The sequence below is a fragment of the Carlito syrichta genome, unplaced genomic scaffold (assembly GCF_000164805.1).
Source record: "Carlito syrichta isolate Samal-C Ts95f unplaced genomic scaffold, Tarsius_syrichta-2.0.1 Scaffold306853, whole genome shotgun sequence".
NCBI lineage: Eukaryota > Metazoa > Chordata > Mammalia > Primates > Tarsiidae > Carlito > Carlito syrichta.
The window spans coordinates 575866-597925 of record NW_007250949.1 but is presented as its reverse complement, the minus strand read 5'-3'; the positions used below and the strand labels follow the sequence as shown (position 1 = coordinate 597925).

The window sequence follows — 22060 nt, the reverse complement described above, 5'->3', positions numbered from 1 at the left end:
ACAGGAGTGCTGTGCAGCCCAGACCCCCACTCCCTTGAGACAGAGGGATTGCTACTCACCATCCTGCCCTCTGTCTGGGGCCAGGTTGCTATCCCTTCCCTGAGTTAGTGCAACAACTGCCCCAGGTCTCCCTAACCCATCGAACCTTCTGATGGCAGCCAGAGCAGCCCTCCAGCATGGATCCAGCTCCAGCAGCCCTCTGGTCATGTCATTCCCCACTCAAGACCTTTCCATGGCTCCCAAGAGGGCCTTGGTTCTCTACAGCCTCTCCTTGCTTTGCATGTCATGAACCAGCTGCAGTAAACTTCTTGTCCTGGCCCCCACTCACAGGGCTCCCTCTGTCTAGAATGCCCCAACTGACCATGGCTCATTCAAGAACATGCTGCTGAGGAGACACCCCCTCCTGATTCCCCAGGAGAGCCTACACACCCCTGTCTTTGAAACTTTTTCTGTCTTGTCCATGCCCCATCCTCAGCCTCCCTGTACTGTCTCTCGCATCTCGGCTCCCAGGCTTTTCTCCCTCAGATGAGGGCCTGCTCTTGGACACAGCCCAGTGTCCAGTATGGAGCCCAGTAGGGAGCAGGCAGCCGGGCAGAGCTGAAGAGATGTTGTGGGGCTGAGGTGCTTCCCAGCTGAAAGGCCCCTCCCTTGGGGAAAAGATGCCCACATGCTTGTCCCGAGGTAAAGTAGCAGAGGCCCTCGAAAGGAGGTCACCTAGCATGATAATGGCAGAACTGGGACTTGCTCCAGGCCAGAGCCCACCCCCTCCACTGCAGCCTACAGCCTAGCTTCCAGCCTGGGATTTGTGAGCACAGGTCCAACGCATGAAAAGCCAGTGCAGATCTGAAGTGTGGGCTCCGAAAACACTGGGCAGATACCTAGTGGGCAGTGTAGAACCAGCCAGGGTCATCCTGGATCATTTGGGGTTTGATCCCTTCTCAGCCTCACTAGGAAAACTGGGTTGTGACCGGGGCTACAAGGACATCTGCCCAGCCTCCTGCTGACTGCAGCATGTCCTGGGGCCTCATCACCTGGCTGAGGCCTGCCAGGTGGGTTTTTGTCCCCAGCCTGATTGATCATCTCACAGGACTCTTTCTGCATTTTTGTCCCATGTGTCTTCTTCTATTCCTCCTCAGCCCCTAAACCTGGCTCCTCCTTGTCCTCAGCCCTCTCCTAGCTTTCCCCTGGGCTTCTTTAATCACCTCCCTGGCTGACAGTGGCCGCTTCTCCAGCCGTAGTCCTGGCCCCAAAGCCAACTATCCCCTGGATAGGTTCCCCAGCTGCAGCATTCCCACCTGCTCAGAACTCAATGCATTATCTTCCCTTGCCCCAACCCTGACCTGTTCTTCCAGTGTGTCCTACATCAGAGAGGGGCACCAGCACTGGGGCATTGCCCTTGGCCCTTCCCCTCTCTGGCTTCCCATACCCCAGTGTGACCATGTCCTGCCTCCCAAGCTCTGCTCACCTCTCAAACCCAGTTGCCTTCTTCACCCCTGCTGCCCTGCCGTCTTTTTCAAATGCTGGCATTGCCAATTGTTGGCCCTGTCTTTGCCACTTTCTCCTTCCCTCTTCCACACCGCAGCCAGGGTACTTTCTCTCCAAAGCCAGATTAGTCCTGCCCTGCCCCCGGCCCCAACCCTGCCCATGCCAGGCACTCCCCCCTTCACTTCCTTCCAATCCTCTCCTGGTCCAGCTCTGCTTCCTCTCCCTCCTGGTTCCTCCTCCTCTCCCTGCTGTTCTCCTTGTTACTGGATTATGAGCCGTCATGCCTTTTCCCCTGCTTTAACTGCCATTCCCCATGCCCCTCCCTTCCTGGAGAACTCTTAATCATCCTTCAAAACCCAGCTCACTTTCATCTCTCTGAAGCTGTCTCTAACTCTTAGGCAGGCACATCTTCCTCTTGACTTGCACACGTATTTCATAGTGGTTCTGCTCTCTGTGAAAGGACCAGTCTGTGAACTCCTGAGAAGGACAGGCACATGTCTGCAACATCTTTGTGTTTCTTATGTCTAACACAGGGCCGGGTGCAGAGGAAATATGCCAAATGGAAGTGAAAAGAGGATGAGATTCATCTCATGAGGGATGATGTCTGAATCACCTGTATCGTTATTATAAAGTGTTTTCACGTCCCTCATGCCAAGCAGTATGCACAGGAGAGGGCTGCCCGGGGCACACAGCGTCTTGGGGTTTCTCCAGGTTCTGGGTTTGGCTGGATACCATGCTGCCATGTGGCTGGGCTCCCTCCTGCAGCTGGCACAGTAGGTGCTGAAAAACTTCCAAGCCCTGGGATCAATGGCAGATACAGCCACCTTGTGGATCCACTGGGCTCCTCTTACCACAAGGCCTCTCCAGCAGAACAGCCTAAGTTTGTCTGTCAACAGTTCAGAGACCCCCTTCAGCCTCACTCCCTAGCCTTCCACAGGCTCATACCTCCAGGCCTCTATTGAGCTGGTTCCTCCTCCGGAATGCCCTTCCTCCCTGCTGCCCTGTCCCTAACTCTGGTTCCCCTGTGTACCCACACGTTTGTTTACTGAGTATGGTAACTTGTTTAAGTTAGAATAAATGGCAGTGATTGACTTACATTCCCAAAAGCAACTGTACCTGCCGCTGATTCAAGCTCTTGGAATATTTTCAGTATCTACTGTTCCAGCGCCATGAGTCCCTTGAATCCCCAAAAGGTGCTGGGAGGTGCCAGCTGCCAGCCCATTGTGCATGTGAGAGAGGAGAAGCGCATGCTGCTGGTTGTGATGCAGCCAGGATTCAGCCCAGGTCTGTGTCTCTGCAGCCCTGCTCCTCTCCATGGCATGAGGGGACTGTGGCAGACACTCGCTGGCTGTGGCACTGGGGAGCTGCTCATGCCCTTAGAGAAGCTCCTGCCAGTGAGTCCCCCATTGTTCTTGCTGGCTTTCCCTCTCAGGTCCCAGGGGCTGCTGTGGGAACACTTTTGGAATGCTACTACTTTGCACCCCATGCCTGGGCTCCCTCCATCTGGTCACCTGTTCAGAAAGAGAACCAGACTGACTCCCTTTTCACAGAAGGCTGTGGCCTGTCACCTGTGTGAGCAGTCTGGCAGTAGGGACTGTAGGGCTGAGGGTGGCACTGACAGTCTGCCTCTCTCATGACTTCCTTTAGGGTCCCTATGGAGGAAGGAGGAGGGTTGACAGATAAAATACAAGGTGTCCATTTACATTGAAATTTCAGATAAAGAGTACTTTTAGTATAAGGATGACCCATGCAACTTTTGGACATATTTATACTCAGAAAGTATTTTACTGGGTGTCCTGTATTTTTACTAATCAGGCAACCCTAGGGAGGGAAGAACATCTCTGACCTCCCAGGCCTGAGGAGTTGGAACCTCAGGAAACTACCTCTGCAGAAGCAGAAAAACTTGCCTAGTCCTCAGAGATTTTGACTTGATTCTGGTGACACCTAGTGACCAGCCTCGGAAACTTCAGGCGGTGAGGAAGAGGAAGGAGGGAGAGGATGGAGACAGGGAGGGGTGGCCAAGGACCTGCTCCAGCATGAGGAGCCAGGGCACTGGGGTTGGGGGAGCAGGCCAGCCTTCCTAAAAACCTCTTGCATCTTGAGGGGGCTTCAGGGATCTGAGCTGGAGCCCATCACCTCTTTTACTGCCTTTGAACACTCCTACAGTAGGGCTTTAGTCCCCACCCCCTTACAGATGAGGAAACTGAGCAAGTTCTAAGACCACACCCCTGAGAAAGGGCTGGGATGGGGGCATGAACCAGAGCTGTCGAATCATCCGGCTTCACCTCAGGAATGCTGAGCCCACGTGGCGCTTTATGGCTCTGCACACATTTCGTGGTTCTCCCGACTGTCAGAGATGAGACTACCTCCCATTTCATGGAGGCAGCTTTCCAGGCTTCCCAGTGCCAGAACTGGTCAAGGCACCAGGGTTTGGAGGGGGACCGAAGGGAGGCTAAGTCCATCCTGCTTTCTGAGAAGGTGGGGCCTCGCCCATCTCTCCGCTCTGCTTTGGCACTCCAGGAGCCGACCACAGTCTCAGCTCTCTGTCTGTCCATCTGTGTACACAGTACCTGCACATCAGTGAGCAGTGTGGCAATGGTCTTGTTCTCAGCTTATGGCCCACCCTCCGGCTGGTTCTGCTCAGTCTCAGCACAGAGCCACACACAGGTGGCAACTAGTGGAGGTTTATAGATTGAGGAAGTAAATGAATGCCTGAGCTGAAAAATTGATTGATGGTCCCCAAGCAAAGGCAGCAGTGCCTTTTGAGCCACCTCCTGATGTGAAGGAAAGAACACTGAACTTGAGAGTCGAAGGGACTGAAAGTGGGAGGTTGTACGTGGACTCTGCACAGACTGCTATATGACCCAGGACAAGTCACTGCTGCATGACCAGGATAGGCACTGTCTTGTGGGCTTCACACTCCTCATTGGGAAAGGGGAGGCTTTGTTAGATGCTCTCCAAGCTCCCTTCCAGTTCTAGCTTTCCAGAAAACTGATCCATTCTGACTGTTTGCTTGCATATGAACTCAAAGCAGCACAGTTTCCCTAGGTGCTGTGCCCCACATCCACGCCCAGTAAGCTCATCAGCTCACCACCCTGCAAGTGTTTGTTGGACACCTCCTGCAGACTTGGCTATGGTCTGGCCACTCCAACAGCAGATCAGGAGGAAGGGTACAGCCTAGGAGTAGGCTGGTCATGTGGAAAGGCCTGGGCCTGACACACAGGAGGCACTCCCTAAATACCTGTGGAGTGAATGGGCACATAAGCAAGCGAGCAGATGAACATGGAAGGTTTTGAGAACCAGATAACACACGGTGTGGACTTTTGTGACTGCACCAGCTGGGCAGTGAATGCATGCCCAGAAGGGCCAGTCTTCCTGAGGGCCCTGGCAAAAGCCTTTGAAGCTTGAAGGAGGACCTGGGGGTGGTGTAAAGGCAGAAGAGACAGTGCTGTGGACATGTGGGGTGGGCAGGAAGAGGAGTGGGCAGAGTGGCCAGCCTCTATGCTGGGTCACACACCCAGCTGGGACCCAGGACCCCAAGAGGCTCCAGGGGATGAGCTCTTTCACCTGCATCCAATACAGTGTATTGGCCAAAACACAAGGGGTGGTGACAAGGAGGGTGAGAGGAAGAGGGACCCCTTTAGGGGCCATGGAGGCTGCTGAGTGGGCACCAAGGCTGGTGGGATGTGAGGTGAGCATTTCTCTCTCTCTCTCTCTCTTTCTCTCTCTCTCTCTCTCTCTCTCTCTCTCTCTCTCTGAGCCTCAGCATCCTCACCTGTCAGGTGAGTGCTGGTGGTGCCTGGCACTCAGCTGTTGAGATGTTCAATTAGGAGGTTTGCAAAGAGCCTGGCAGGGTGCCTGGCACAGAGGAGGTCTGGGTAAATGGAAACCCAAAGTCTTCAGCCACTCCCATTTCCCAGGTTGGGCTGCTCCTAGAGGTGCTGCCTGGAGGTGGCCAGGCTCAGAGTCAGCAAGGGGTTGAGTCGGAGGAAGCCAGCTGCTGGTGCCCAACCAGGCCTGCATTTGCCCCCAAGGATGTAATTGGGGGCTACAGGGTAGAAGGTAGAGTCCTGTGTTTCTGCTGAAGCCCAGGCTGCATAATGAGAGGCTCTCAGCACACCACTCACGGGCAGATTCTGTCAGTGTGTAATTAGGGGATCAAGGGGGAGCCGAACCGGCGGCCAGCCCTGTGCCTACAGACAAATGCAGCGCTGTTGTCTGAGCACTGGTCCCCGTTCCAGTGCAGAGTCCAAACCCAGAGTGGCCGAGCCCAGGCCCTCACCAGTGCAATTGGGTTCATTGGATGTTTCTTTTGCATCCATGGGGAGTCAAGCACTGCACAGGGAACGAGGGCAAAGAGGTAACTCAGGTATGGGCCCTGCCCGCTTGAGAAGCCCCATCTGGACAGTTACAATTAGTGTGGTGGGTGCTGCATGGGCAGGAAGCTGGGAGGGTTCAGGCACAGTGCCAATCCAGCCCAGGCACTTGGGTTGGGGAAAGGAGGGCTTTCTAGGAGAGGTGACACCCAAATGGGATCTCAAGTAACTAGTCTGAAATTGCCACTCCAAGGAGGGAAGGAATATATCCCAGACAGAGAAAAGCACACTCCCAAAGGCTCTAGGGTGAGAAGGAAGGGTGGGTTATGCAGGGCAGCCACAAAGGGTGGGGACAAGCTAGACAGACAGGTGGGTGGGGTCAGGGAGACCCTGAGTGCCACACTGAGCACTTTCAGACTAACCCCTGTGGGCACTGGGTGGAGGGTATTGAAGGTTTGGGGTTGCTTATTTGTTTGTTTGTGTTTTCCCAGTGGGAAGACACAAATAGGTTTATGCTCTAGAAAGTTCCCTTTGCAGCTGGAGGACAGCAGATCTTCAAGACCAGGGTTCAAGTTTTGCTCCTGCCATGCCTGACTCCAGTGACCACAAGCAAATTGCTTCATCTCTCTAAAGCAGTTCTATAAAATGGGAATGAAGCGACTTACTTTGCAGTGCACTGTTGTAAAGGCCTCTATCTTTGTGCCAGGCCTACACCCTGGGGAGGGCATGCTCCTGGCCCTCAAGGAGCTCTCAGTGGGTCTGAGGTGACTGGCGGGGCGGGGTCAGAGTCAGGAACCCAGGAGCAGCTGGCATTGGAAATGGCCTTGGAGAGACAGAGTTTGGAAACGTGGAAATAGCCAGGGAGCAGGCGACTGGGTCATTCCAGCCCTCCAGTTCAAAGTTGGGAAAGCTAAGGGATAAAAGGGGATTCCTCCCCCAGAGCTCCCCTGCGCTTTCCCTTGTTCTGGGTCAAACACAAGTTCACAGCCCATCCCTTCTACACCATGGATCTTGGGCAAGTTACTGATCCTTTCTTTGTCCTACTCTTGTTACTTGCAAAGTGGGGATTATAGTGTCTACTTTGATGTGAGGCTTCAAGGAGATTTTTTATGCAAAGTGCTTAGTGTACAGTAGTGGCTCAATAAATGGTAGCTCTGGTTGTCATCATCCTGCAGCAAGGTTGTGGTTGTGGGCCTATTTTGTATCCCAGAGCTGTTGTCATTCTGTCTCACTTCAGTTGTCCCCTGGATTCAGCCTCCTGACCCCACCTCAGTCTTTGACATCTGTGTGTTCGGTGTTCTCATTTGTTAAGTGGATGTAATACAGGTTGACTATCCTTATCCAAAATGCTTGGGGCCAGAAGTACTTCTGATTCTGGACTTTTTTGACCTTTAGAATATTTGCATAAACATAATGAGATATCTTGGGGATGAGACCCAAGACTAAACATGGAAACGTTAGTTTCCTATATACCTTATACGCATATTCTGAAAGCAATTTTGTACAATATTTTAACAATTTTGCGCATAGAACAAAGTTTGTTTTAAGTAGTTATGACTTGCGGCTGTCATGTTGGCACCCAAAAAGTTTCGGATTTTGGATTTTCAGATGAAAAAGCTCAGCTGGTACCATAACACCCCACTTCCAGGGTTGCTAGGAGAACTAGGGAGGCGACATGTCTGCAGTGTGTGGACAGAGCGTGGCACTCAGGTAGCTCTAGATGCCTAGCATGTGCAGCTGCCATTGCTGTCATCGTCATCTCTCCCTCCAGTCCAGGCCCTGCAGCTGTTCCTGTGCCTTCCCCCTTGCAGGACCTTTCGGATGTTTCCTTCAACCCCCTTCAAAGCGAGTAGGAGCCCTGTGTTTGTTTTTCCCTGCATGGCTTGGCCAGCTTGCACAGTCTGGGTTGGGGAGGGCAGCAGCCTTCTACTGCCCCTTGGCCCCCAAGGTTCCAGTCTCTTTCTGGGCTCCGTGATTTTCTATTGATGAGGTAAAGGGGAGGAAAATCCCTTCCTCCCAAGTTGAGGGGGAAGGGCAGAGCAAGGTAATTGTTCTTTTCTCCCTGCTCTGCCGTTCCCAGCTTGCCGTCCCTTCCCATGTGTTTAAGGGACATGGATGCAGAAAATAATGTTATTGATGAAGTCTCCATAGCAACGACCCTCAGGAGGCACACATTTCGGCTTTGTTATCCAGGCCATGGCCGCGAGAAAGGCCCAGCTCCTAAGTACAAACACATTGGGCCTGCCCCCTACTTTAGATGCACCCGTGAACCTTGCATTGCTGAGGATGGGATGCACACAGTGGCCTGGGGCTGGGCAAATGCTGCCAGCGTTTCTCTCCATGCAGTGGGGCATCCAAGAATGATAGAAACCCCTTGGAATAAACAGGCCCTGGTGGGGAAGAGTTGCCGGGGCCTACTGGCACATCCAAAGAAGGCAAGGATTTCAGGGAGGGGCTCATCAAGAGGAAGTGTGGGGCACTTGGGAAAGGAAGGTCTTTCCCCCACTCTGTCCACCCTCTGTGCACTTGTCCGGGAGGTAGGCAGGCCGATGCCTCTTCTCAGGCTTGCTATAGGGGTCCAAGTCCATATATCAGGTCTTCCAGAAAGCTCAGGGGAAGAAGTCTTTTTTTTTTTAACATTTTAAAGAGATTTATTCTAAACCAATATGATTGACAACAGCCCTGGGAAAAAAAACACAAACCCAAGAAGCCTTGAATAAGTGGTCCTGAGGCAGTCAGATAAATGTGTTCAATCCAGCCTTCTTTCCTGTCCCATAGCCATAGCCCTCCCACCGGGCTCCTTTGTCCCTTCCAGGGTGATAGCAGCAGCCTCTCCACTTCACCAGCCTGCAGTCCTGCCCCTCCAGGGCACCTTCCACACAGCGTCCAGAGAGCTTTCTGACATATAGATGTGTCACTTCCCTATTGACAATCCTCTCGTGGCTCCCTCCTGCCCAGGATGAAGTCCCACAATAGCCTCATGTGCACCTGTGACCAGCACCTCACTCACCTAGAGAAGGGGTTGCATGTTTAGTGTACACTAGGAGGCAGGTCCTGCAGCTATGTGAATCTACACAAGTGGAAACTAAGTCTCAGAGGTGAATTGCCCAAGGTCACGCAGTAAATAGCAGAGTTCGAATGTGAACCTGGCAATGTGGCAGCAAAGCATCTGTCTCCTCATTGCTCCCTAGCCCATCCCAGGCACCAAGAAGACACTTGGTCTGAGTTTGTAGAGTGTAATTGGATTTGGTTGGGTTGGATCAGATTAGATTCGACCTGGCGGGCAGCCTGGTCTGATGGGCACTGGGCCTCTGAAGACCAGGATTTCTGGGAATGACTCTGAAATCCTATCTCACTTCTCTTCAAGGAGGGGAGACAAGCAGGTCTTTCTGCTGAACTTGTCTCTCCATGGTTCTCCCATGTCTAGGCTGAGGATGTCATATGGCTGCCAGGAACAGACGTGGCACAAAGCAGGGAGTCACAGCAGACAGAGTTGGAGCCAGGGCTCTTCAGTCCTGCAGGCTCACAGAAGCTTCTCTGTGCCTGGCCCTGGGCTGGGCCTCTGGGATTGGGGTGGGGCATGAGCAGGCTCACCATTGACCTTGAGGAGCATGCAGGCTGGCATTGGTGGAAACAGTCTGCTAGCCAGAGCAAGCCAGAGTGGGCCTGGCTAGCTCGGGGGAGTTGAGATAGGGCTGGGGTTGCTTCCAAGACCAGAGGGGGTAGAGTCGAAGACCCACAAGGTCCCTTCCAATCTGGAGTCCAAGACCATTCTCCTGAAACAAAAGTGCTTGGTACCAAGCATCTTGCATGCCCCAGGGATGACCTTTTCACCTTCAAGCCTCCATTTGGTCCCCCATGACCCTTGGGAGTAGCCATCAGTAATATTACCTGCAGGATGGGGTGAGCTGGCATTTTCTCCCATTAGCCGACTGCTCTCAGGATGGTCCTTCTGGAAGAGAGAAGGGAGGTTCCGAGGCAGAGGTAGCCACATGTGCTCCAAGGAGTGGACCGGTGCCCTGTCTCTGCCCCAACCTGCCACCCTGGTCCCTGTGCCACTGTTTTGTCAAATGAGGAGCTGGACCCTGGCCTAGGGACCTTAGGAGTCCTTAGACCCTGCTAGGTCTGAGATCTCTTCCAGTCCAGAATGCCGTGTTAAGTGATGGGAGAGGGACTGTTCCACAATGACTGCAGGACTTCTCAGAGCCTTTGCTATGTGCTGTGAATTTTCTATGTCAGGCATCCAAAGCACTGTGTTTCATAAAACACACAACCAGGAATGCCACAATGGCATTTTCCAAATCCTAGCCTTTCCCCCTAAAACAACAGACAGTGGACTTGATCTGTTCCAAGATATGAGAGCTTTATCTCTGTCTTCTTCCTTCCTCTCTCCCTCCTCTCCTCTTTCCCACCTTTCCCTCTCTTTTCTCCTTTCCTCCCTCCCTCCCTCCCTCCCTTCCTTCCTTCTGTTGTTTGCTGTCCCCTAACCCTGTGCCAGGTACTTGTGATAGAGGAGAGATTAGTGCTCAGATTTCCCTCAAGTTACCCATGGCTGGCAGGAGAGATTAGAACTTCAGCAACTACTCTGATTTAATACAAGGCAGAATGATGATAGGAGCAAAGTGGAAGAGCTGTAAAAAGTCATGCTTTATTGAGACCTGCCCTGTGCCACACTTGATATAGTGCCCCCATTTAAGCTTCTGAGCAACCCATGAGGCAAAGATTGTTACTTTCCCATTTCACAGCCAAGAAAGCAGAGACTCAGAGAAGACAGCAGTCCAGTCAGAGACTCAGGTATTGTACAGTGTGGGCGGGCTCCAGCCCATCTTTTGAGTGGGTCGGTCTTCCTTCAGATGCTGTAGTGGTGGTGGTGAGCCCTTGACTGTGCCATCTTACGAGCCTGGAGCTGGCCTCTTCTGGTGGCTTTTTGTGTACTCACCCAATAAGCATTGACTGAGTGTCTGCTGTGTGCAGTGACAGAGTCCAGCAGTGATAGGACATCCCCTACCTGAGGAGCTCACCACCTAGTGGGATAGACCAACAGCAGATGAAGATACAGAGTCACCCTCATCAGCATTTTTTGAGCTAGGAAGAAGCACACAGAGAGCCAAGAACAACCAGCTTGGTCTGTGGGGTAAGATCCTGGGCTGCTATGGGAAGGCTGACATCAGTAAGGCAGAAGAGGGACCAGTTTTCAAGGCCAGAACCAGAGAAAGGGAGGGCTGTGGAGGAGCCTCCATACAGGACTTCCCAAGGAATTGGCCCAGTTGGCCTCTTAGGCAGGCTGTTTCCTCTCCCTCATTTGAGAGGCAGCCAGAGTTCATAACCAACCCTTCATGGAGCAGCCGCCATGCGCGCGGGCCAGGCCTGCCCCAGGCCTCCCAGCTGGATGGAAGGCCACGGTGGTTGCAAAGGGCCCCAGTGGGGACTTGGAAGATAAGTGGGCAGAGGAGTTAGAGACCCAGACAGTCGTAATGCAGCTGCTCAGGAGCCTGGCACTGTGTGGAAAGGCTGGAGGGGTAGCAGATGTGGTCAGAGACCTCTGTGGTGCAGGAGAGCTGAGACTCGGTCCTCATACTCGACCTTTCCATGACAGCCATGGAGGGTCACAAGAGGAGCCAGGAGTTGTATGCTTGGTTCAGGAGCTGCTCAGAAAGTGTCACAGAGGAGGTAGCATCTGAATTGGCCTTGAATTTCAATCAGCTTTTAAGTCTGGGCACAATAAACAATAACAGGCACCATACAGTAGGCTAACTCTGTACCGGGTTCCTAATTCTGTTCACCCCAGGAAATATGTGATGCCAGGCAATCTTCGAGGTCCCACCTGGGTAGCTCGGTGGCCCCAGGGTGGCAGAGCCTGGGCTGGGAGCCCCACAACCTGGGCTCCAGCCTAACTGTGTGATCTGGGATATCCACTGCCTATCTCAGAGTCTCATTTTCTCCTTCCGTGAGATAGATAAGATGGGCTGCAGGGCTCAGTCCACCCCTGACCGTCTGTGGTTCTGCCCCACCACACCTGTCTGCACATGGCCTGCAGAAGCCAATACTGCCCCAGAGTGGAGGGTAAAGCACTGCAACCAGCAAAGGAGCTGCAGTCACCTCTGGCCAGACCCATAGGGTCATTTTGAAATGTGATGGTGCTTCTCTGATGGCCACCCTTTTCCGGAAAAGGATGCCCCAGAAGCATTCAGGCCGAGCAGATTCCAACCATGCCACACAGCATGTGAGCCTGACTCATTCAGCCTGGCTGTTGGTAGAGCTGGAAGGGCTCATCTCAGGCTGACCCTCCCTTGTTTTGGAAAATAGAGTTTTTAATAAAAATATATTCATCGAAAGAGGACTGGATTTTTAAAATGTGGTACATATACACAGTGGACTATTTGCAATCATAAAGAAGGACAGAATTATGAATTTCACAGCAGCCTGGATGGACTTAGAATCTATAATACTGAGTGACTTATTACAGAAACAAAAAACTGAGTACCACATGTTCTCACTTATAAGTGCACCTTGAACAATTATCATAATACTATAAGAAAAGGATTGGCAATAGTGGGAAACTGCCAGGGGAGGGCAGGGGCGGGATTGACAGTAATGGGAATCTGCTGGAAGTCACCACCCCTTATCAACAAGGTACATGCATGACCCTGAATTGTACCCCACACATTTAAAATAAAAATAATTAAATTAAATATATATATATTAGTTATAAGTTATGCTAGCATATAAGTTTTCTTTAAAAAATAAGAAAATATAAATCCTTTTCTTTATCTTCTAGTATGGCAAATTTTTTTTAATAAATTTTTTATTTAAAATATGTGGAGTACAATTCAGGGTTAGATATACAAATAAATGTTCATTATGCAGGTACCCTTGTTGATGAGGTGTGCCTCTCCCTCCCCTGGCAGTTTCCCACTTTTGCCAACCCCTTTATTATAGTATTACGATGGTTGTTCAAGATCCGCTTATGAGTAAGAGCATGTGATACTCAGTTCTTTGTTTCTGTGAAAAATCACTCAGTATTATAGCATCTAAGTCCATCTAAGCTGCTGCAAAGTTCATAATTTTGTCCTTCTTTATGACTGCATAATATTCCATCGTGTATATGTACCACATTTTTTTATCCAGTCTTCTTTCAATGGGCAACAAGGTTAGTTTCATGGTTTTGCTATTGTAAATAATGCTGCAGTAAACATGCGTGTGCAGGTATCTTTTTCATAGAGTGATTTGAGTTCCTCTGAGTATATTCCCAGTAGTGGGATTGCGAGGTCATATGGAAAGTCGATTTTAGAACTTTTATGAATCGCCACACTGTTTTCCACAGAGGCTGTACTAATTTACACTTCCACCAACAGTGTAGAAGTATTCCCTTTTCCCCACATTCTCTCCAGCATCTGTTGTTTTTTTGAGTTATTAATATGCCCATCCTGACTTGAGTTAGGTGGTATCTCAGTGTGGTTTTAACTTGCATTTCTTTGATGACTAGTGAGGCTGAGCACGTTTTCATGTAACTGTTGGCTCTAGCATGGCAAATCCTGATAGCTATTACATAAACACATACACCAAAGCTCCTGGGCTCCTCTAAAACTATGGGAATGGAAAGAGGTCCTGAAGCCAGTCTCTTGCCATCAGTTGGAGCGAGAGTGGGAGCTCTCATGCAGGGGCTACCAGGCAAGAGGGTGTGCTCAGGAGCCTGTGGTGGAGTGTTGAGTGAGGAGGGCCAATCACAGAACCTCTGCTCTGCTTCAGGGTCTTTAGATGGGAGATGGAGCCCCCCCCACCCCACCCCATCACAGCCCCAGTTGTTAAGAGGACTACAGAGACCTTGGAGACTGGCTGGATACAAATAGGGACTGGGACTTACCCTTCCCAGCTCTGCAATTCTGTTGCTTAGTGTCACATCTATTGTGGATTACTACAACCTAGAATGATGCTAGATTACTCACCCAAACTGTCCTTTGCCAGCAAAAGAACAACATCTTGGCTCTTTATTAAAGTCTAGATTCTCCAAAAGAAAGATCATTTGATGACAAGTCCACAGGGAGGGAGAAAAGATCTCTAAAGCTTAAATACTCCGTAGCCCCAGGTTCAGGGATGCATCAGCTCCCCAGTGACAAATGTATGGTTAGTGATGATTAGCAGGGCTTCTCGTAAACTGTGATTCTTTGGCTAGGGATGGAAATTCAATCTCCCTTTCTTTATCACATGTAAGCCTGAGCTAAATAGAGGCCCTTGGGCTCTTCCCAGTTTAGGAAGAAAGCACAGACGTGCTTACAGCATTGATCTCTGTGCCAGCCAGCCCTGGGACAGCCATAGAAAATTAGCATGGGGTGGAGGCATGAGGATACCTGGGGAGTATAGCACAGGAGTCAAGAGGCTTAGTGGAATTGGTGAAGTTTGAGACAGACCTAGGATTTGGTTGATGGAAGACAGGAGGGGGTGTCCTAGGAGGAAGGAGCAGCAGAGAGCGGGATGGGGCACTCCTGGGGGATGGCCAGCAGGCAGTATAGGATTACAACTGTGGAGTATGTGTAAGAGGGGTAGGAGATGAAGCTGGGAAGAAGCTGGAACACGAGGGAGCCCCAGAGGCCATATGAGCAGAGATCGAGGGGGTGATCCTAGGTTCTGAGCCCACCATTGACAATAGCCATTAAACAGCCAGGGGCACGTCTTGGTGACCACTACCCATTGGCCAAGCTCTCACCAGGGTAGGCGTCTCCCAGAACACCTGATAAGAAACTGAATATGTCTCAATAGCCCAAGAAAGTCTCTCCACTGAGAGCCATCACTGAAGCCTCGCCAGAGTTCCAGGGAAGATCTACGCTTTCCCCAGACCCTCAGGGGAAAGGAGCAGCCTTCAAAAGTCAATGCTTTCATAGAGAGAGCTAGTCTGTTTTTGCCAGGTGTTTCCTTTCTGTGACTGCACTTAATTTGCACACCTCCTCCATGAGGCAGAGATTATTGTTCCCATTCTACAGATGAGGCTCAGAGAAGTGAAGCAATTGTCTTCAAGGCACACAGCTAGTGAGGAGGCCAGAGTGACATCTACTTCCACCTGACTTTACAACAACCTTTTCTAAGTGGTGTGCTGTGGCTGGCCTGTCTCAGCTCCCGCAGGCCAACTGTGCACGTCTTCCCAGCTCCACATTCAATGACATCCCCCAGATGCCTCAAGATTAGCCATGGTTGGAGTATTTATACCACAGAACTTGGCAAATGCTGCAGATCAGCCCTCCACCCCCACCAGTTGTTAAGTGCTAATCAGCCCCTCACTTGTCTGTGCGATTTCACATACATGTGCTCTTTTTGAATTGAGTGAGCCGAGAGGATGGACTGTCCACATGAACGTGTAGTTCCTGGGAGGAGCAGCAGCATGAGCATGCTTTACTTGTTCATTCGTTGGTTGCTTATACTCAGCATCAGTCCAACAATTTGATTTGAGTGAGAAAAATCAAGTGAAGGAATAATAAGAGTGGCAAAATCTGATGAAACCAGGATTGCTTGGTGCTAGGCAAAATACAGGCTTTGTTTGTCTCCCACTTTTTTGTTGATTTGATTTTAACTTTAGAGTTTAAAAAATCTTTATTGTAGCCGGTCTCGGTAGCTCAGCCCGTAATCCCGCGCTTGGGAGACTGAGGTGAGTGAATTGCCTGAGCCCGCGGGTTCGAGACCTGCCCGGGCAACTTGGCGAGACCTCATCTCTACAATAGATCAAAAAAATTAGCTGGGCGTGGTAGCGCGTGCCTGTAGTTCCAGCTACTTGGAAGGCTGAGGCAGAAGGATCGCCAGAGCCCAGCAGGTCGAGGCTGCGGTGGCCGGGAGCGTGCCACTGCACTCCAGTCTGGGTGACAGAGTGAGACTCCAACTCAAAAAAAAAAAATCTTTATTGTAACTAGCTGTTTGATGTTCTTAAATATACTCTAAATTGCTGCACACCCATGTTGAAAGTGGGCAGGGTCAAGATTGAGCTCGTCCTTACCTTAAACAAGAAGCCAGTGTGTCCCCTGGGAAAGGAGGCTGCCTTGGATGTGTTAGCCTTGTGTGTGTTAGCCTGTCTGCAGGGTTCACGTCCAGTCTCCGAGGTCAGCTTCACTCCTGCACGAGCTTCTTGCTGGTGGAGGTGGAAGGCAGCTCACAGAGCCAGTGTGTTGGCAGACAGCGGCTCTCCCTTTCATCTGCCTTTGGCCCCTTGATGGACTTGTGACCTACAACCTCTCACTTGACCCCTGACCTCATAAATTCTGGAAACTCCTCACAAATCACCAGGAAGATAAACATCAACTAGGGTCAACAGAAGGGGGGGTCCAAGCCACTCAAGGCAGACAGGGAGGGGAGATCAAGTCTGCAGAGGGGTAGGGAGTGGGTGACTGAGGAGAGGGGGCCAAATGACCCTGACACAAAAGTGTCAGATCACACTCTATATTCTCTGTGGGTACTGGGGCATCATTTGCAACACAGCTCACGGAGCAAGGCCCCAACTCTAAACCCAGGAACCACGTCCTCAGTTTCTCCTTAAGGGGTCTTCATGTGGGTGACTGGCACACATCGGTGTGTGTGTGTGTGTGTGTGTGTGTGTGTGTGTGTGTGTGTGCACATGTGTACATGCAGGTGCACACAGTACTTGCAGTGAAAACCAAAGAGCACACTTGATTGTGACATATCATTGACTATCTTTTCAGCCTGAAATTTTCTCTCTCCCTTTCTCCCCCTGGTCCCCGACCCCTCTTGTCCGTCTCTCTTCCCAGAGGGCATGAACTGCATGAACAAAGATCATGGCTGTGCCCACATCTGCCGGGAGACGCCCAAAGGTGGGGTAGCCTGCGACTGTAGGCCCGGCTTTGACCTTGCCCAAAACCAGAAGGACTGCACACGTAGGTAGATGGAGGCAAATGGGTCAGACATCCCCATGCGTCTCCTGCCATTGCTTCATAGAGGGTCTGTCCAGTCTGCTGGACTTTGGCCAGGGAGGGTTACTAGCCCCGTGGGGTGGCAAGAAGGGCAGGACCTGCTGGAGGGGCCTGGCGGGAGCATGAAAGACAGGGGTTATAAACTCAAGGCTTGAGGTTTTCTCCACCAGGCATGACACCACTGACACAGCCCCAGGAGCTGATCTGTCAGGCCCTGAGCCTAAGCTCCCCAGTGGGAATGGTACAGCGAAGGAAAGGAGTTTGGTTCTGGGGGGGTCCCATGTTGGGCTGTGCTGATTTTATTTCTGCAGTCAAGATCAGAACTCTTCGTGCCTACAGTCTCAACTAGTCGAGAACCTAGGAATTGGAGTCCAGCCTGGGCAATATAGTGAGACCCCATCTCTTTAAGAAAAAAAAGAAGATGATGATGATGATGATCAGACTTCGCATTCTGACCCCTGCAAGACTGACTGTAAAGGGTGATGTCCTGGGAGATCTGGGTTGAATGAGGACTTTTGCCAAAGGTGCCATTTCAGGACCTGCTTGGCGGTCTGCCTGCAGGGCTCACAAGTAGTCCAGCCTCTTAACAGGGTCACCCAGTTCCACAATAGAAGTGGGAGCCAGGAAACAAAGCAGGACACTGGCTGAACACACTCAGCTAATCCTTGGAAGCTTTGAACACAGCACACCCTCCCAACAGTCGTGCCGGGAGGTTGTGGGATGGGCTCTCCTCATCAGGCAGCAAGGATACCCAGTGTGATGTCATGATTGCCCTGAGGGAGCAAAGAGCAGAGCGGGGCTGCTGGAAGCACTTCTCATCTGTGGCCAGAGACATGTGCTTCATACCAAGCCCACCTTCTGATCAGAAGAAAAAATGGTATGAGGAGTCCAATTTTGATTCCAGTAGAGAAAGTGGTCCTCATCCTAGCTATTGAAATAGGAGACTGGGGCTGGCAGGCTGTCCTAAAGAAAATGACCTTTCTTCCATCTACTACTCTGCGGAGAAGACAGCTGGCCCTTGTTAGTCCATCATCCTTAGTCACTGTGCTTCTCTCAGTTGTCATCAGCTCTCTTTTCGATGCCTCATATATCTTTCCCAACTCATGCTCTCTGACAGTCACCAAGGCCCTAGGCACCCACATGCATTGGATGTGGTCTCTGTCTCCAGGAGCTCATGCTCATTTGTGATTTGTCTGTTCCACAAAGTGAAGGTGCTTCTTTATGCCCTAGGTGTGGTCCAAGATGTGGACCAGCCTTCCTCTGTGTTCCTGGCTCTTTCTTGTGGGATAACAAAGATAAGCATGTATGCTGTCACCAAGGACAGGACCAAACGGGCAGTCTTGACTGGGAAATGCTGGCTCCAGCCAGGTGTCCTCCATACCAGATGGATTCCTTTAGCTGCAGAGAAACCTGCTGCCACCTGGCCAGTTTCAGAACAGAAAAGGCTAACTCCAACTTTCCCAGTCCTCCCTCTTGGGTGATCCACATTTCCTCAGGAGAAAAGACAAGAATACATGGAGTCAGCAGGCTCATGGATAGCCTCAGCCAGAAGGACAATGCATTCCACTAGCCAGAAAACAGGCTGAGTGCCCACTCTGAGCCAGGCCCTGAGCCCAGTGCTGGGGAGAGGCTGTAGGCCAGCACAGCTGGGACCAGTTTTCTACCTGATTCTACCTGATTCTATAGTTCCACCTGGGACAAGTTTTCCAAGGAGGACAACTACTCAGAGAGCATCTCCTGAGGAGCTGGTCAAGCATGAGCGGTCAGAGACAAGGCAGGGTCCTGTGAACAGCTAGGACCCCCACCCCCACTCTGGCCACCCTGGTCTCAGAAGAGTTAAATCCTTGCCTGGAACATTTGGTGGTTTAAGAAGCAGCACTTCCACCCTCCCTGCTGGGTGGCTGGGTATCCCAAGCCCTGGAAAGGTTGATATGATTTCTAGACCCCTGAGACCTCCTATGAAGAGTCTGTACGGGTGACGGCCCAGCCAGTCCAGCTTTGGTTTCTTCTGTGCAGTTAATGAGGCTTGGTTGGTGTGAATTCACTCCAAGATTTTCACTGTAGCCCTTGAGGTCATTAGTGGTTCAGGAAAGTCCAGATCTCAAGTTGAGCTGGGTGCTGAGGCCTGGCTTAGCCAGCCTCACTGTACAATGAGACCCAACTCCAATCTGTCTAGAGCCCTGAGCCCACTCCAGGGCCAGAGGAGGCTTTTTCCCATCCTTCTCTCTGTCTTCCCAGAGCTTGGACTCAGGTTTCTCTATGTACAAGCTACAGGCTCTCCAGGTGCTCCAAGGCTCAGCCCTCGAGGGCCTATGAGATGCATGTGCAAAGGGAGCAAAGGGTGAGCAACATGAGTGTAACCTTCCTTCACGTTGCCTCAGACAGGCCTGTGTCCTCATCAGAATCACTTTCAGGGCACAACCCATCTCCAAGAGCCTGGAGTTTGAGAAGAACTGCCTGCAGTAAACTCACTATCTTCTCCCCAGCTCCACCCCTGCCCACACTGAAATGGGACTCTTCTTAGTCCCCGGAAGGCATGTGACATCCAGCCCAAGACAGGGCTCTGCCTGGGTCTTTCCCACTGGCCTGAGATCTGTGCAGGGCTGCAGCCTCCTGGAAGACTTGGCTTCCCTAGGTCTCTTCCTGGCCAGAGAGACAAGCTGTGTGGAGATGAGAGCATGCGACTCCAGGATGCCAGACCTCCACCCGGGAGTGCTGAGAAGAGTGACTTCCATGGATAAGGGGCCAGAAGGTTTTGTGTTCAAAGGTCACTTGTGTTTCTGGAAGCATTTTTCAGATCCTTGAAGTTTCATTCTTTCGAATGCTCATCAACTCCCTGTAGAAGAGGGATCAGTCTCTTAGAGCTTCTGGTCACTGAGGACAGTATCTGGGGCACTGAGCAGATATTTGTCCTACCAAGCCATTCCATACCCTCCTCACCTGCTATGGTTCATGTGTCTGAGGCAGAGGGGCCACCTCCACTCAGGATGGGCGTGCCAGAAGACTCTGTGCTGTTCTCTTTGTGGAAGGAGGAGTGCCCGAGAGATGCAACTGAAGAGTCAGTTCTGAAATGTGTGGCGTCCTTCCCGGGAGTTGCTACCAAATGACTTCCTTCTGGTACCAGCCATGCCAATGCTGGGTCAAGCTAATAGAATGTAATTAGTTCAGACTCTCAGGGTTTGGCATTTTTGCCCCCTCTGACCATGGTTGGTCTGAGATTTATTTTTGCTTATTTGATCATCATTAGGGTTTTGCCAAATAAATTAGAGTAGACAGAATTCTGGACAGATGGTTAAGGTATCCAAGAACACAACCTGTCCTGAGAAATGCTGGTGGACATTTCCATACAGATAACAGGCATGTCTCTCTAGCATAATAAGGCAGGGGCTCTAAAGACCCTTCCCACAGAAATCTAGTGATTTCTTTCACCCTGGAAATGGATAGTGTTTTCTTTTCAATAAACTTGAACTTGTAATTTTTTCTACTTGAGGCTGACTCCTTGTTGAGTCCCCTCTCCAGCCAATCTAGGATGCTGATGTTATGAAACATCTTGAGATTCCAGGCTAAAGGGCACCAGGCCCTCCAGGCTACAGGCATTGAAAACTATGCAATATGCTTTTTATTTAGGCCATTTTCAAAATTGCATTTTTAAAATTGCACCTCAGATGACATTACTCTGCATAAATCTGTGTGCTTAGACATTGTCAAGCTCCAGGAGAATTAGGGCTTTTAGGGGATTGAGATGGCTGCTGGGACTTGGAGAGGGTAGATATCCATGGGCGCATCCTTTCACACACCCCAAGACATAGGCCAAGGAAAGAAAGTCCTGCAAGAACTAAGGAGATGAGTGTTCTTGTCAAGTATGTCCTGGTATTAACAGATACTTGCCCCATCGAGACAGGCATTTGTATAGTGTCTTGCAGCCTAGGAAGGATGAAGCTGACTAGCTGTCCCTTTCTTCAGCTAAAACTGTCTGAGCATATCAGTTGTGTGCTGTCTCTGTCAAAGACCAGACACCCTAAGACCATTCTCTGTCCCACCCCAGTTCAGCTCTAGGGAGCAAGCTGTGTCCTGAAGGGGCTGAAGTCCAGAGAAATGTGCATCTGTTGCCCAGCAAGCCTCAATGATCCTACCCACTGATGATCTGAGGCCTCACTTTCCCCAAACCCTAAAAGAAACAGCCAACACCGACAAACTAATCATTTTTGTTGTTCTGTTTATACACACATATATACACTTTGGGCCTAACTAGTAACCTGTAACTATGGAAATGGAGGCTGCCAGCACAGCTGTGAAGACACAGACACGGGCCCCATGTGTGGCTGCCACCAGAAGTACGCACTCCACTCGGACGGTCGGACATGCATCGGTAAGTAGGCACCACTGCTGCACACCACTCTTGTGTTTCCCCATCTCCCACGGATGCACCATGTGGCCCAAGTCCCAGTTTCCCAGAAGGAAGCTTAGGGGAAACAAGAAAAGGAAGGCCCGTGGATGGCAGGCATCTCCAAGGGAAGCTTTCTGTGGAGACTTCTCCAGGGTCCTGCAGCCAACCAGGACCCAGCTCATCATCAGGCCTCCACCATGGGGGGCTTCCTGCATGTGCTCGTCCTCGAACTGAGGGGGGGTCGCAGGTAGGTGGTCTGTGGGGAGAAGGAAGGTGTATGTACCTGAAAAGGGCATTCGCTGGTCCTGAAGCACAGGTGTTTCCTCCCCTCATATGGAAAACACACAGCTGGATTCACTTAATCCACCTAACGGCCACCAATAGTTCTGTGAGCTGCCCACGACAGTCTAGAAAACCAAGAGGTTTTCTCAGAACTCTGCTTTAAGTCCACATTGTCTAAACTGTGGGGGAGGTGAATGGTGTGAATTCTGTGTGGGGTTTGGGTGTTTTAACTGCTTGTCATTCCGAGCTAACGGGCTTCTGCTGGACTTCCTCTGCCACCAAAGTCCGTTCTTCCCGGTGCTGCCCTGCCCCATCTCATCTGTCACATGGAGTCTTGATGAGAGTCTGAATCAGATCACCTCCTTCCTCCTGAGCCATATTTCCAAGGGGAAGCTCGAATATTTGTGATTGTTTCATGCTATAATCACTGGTAGGTTTTTTTTTTTCCCCACTCAAAAATAGCAGCAAATTTTTTAACTGAGAAAGAGAAGAATTTCAAAGTTAGCGCCCAGAGTTCACTCTCTTCTTTCTCTTCAATATTGTCACACTTTGGAAACCCAACAAGTCAATTATCATGCTTTTTTAAAAGCCCCATTTCTTATTGTCAACTCAGAAGACATTCTTGAGGGACTTTCAAGTAACAGAAAAGGGTTTGGTGAGCACCCAGAAGCACAGGAAGCCCA

At 50.9% G+C, this 22060-nt stretch overlaps 1 protein-coding gene across 1 annotated transcript in view; it reads left to right on the top strand.

The window, feature by feature from the left end:
* Positions 1-2226: 2226 nt before the first annotated feature.
* Positions 2227-22060, top strand: part of SCUBE1 (signal peptide, CUB domain and EGF like domain containing 1) — an 80547-nt gene continuing 60713 nt past the window's right edge. The window contains 7 exon segments of the mRNA XM_008063462.2: positions 2227-2258; positions 2786-2879; positions 5406-5547; positions 6508-6565; positions 7613-7650; positions 16547-16672; positions 20961-21077. Of these exon segments, the coding sequence (XP_008061653.2) occupies positions 2227-2258; positions 2786-2879; positions 5406-5547; positions 6508-6565; positions 7613-7650; positions 16547-16672; positions 20961-21077 (607 nt within the window).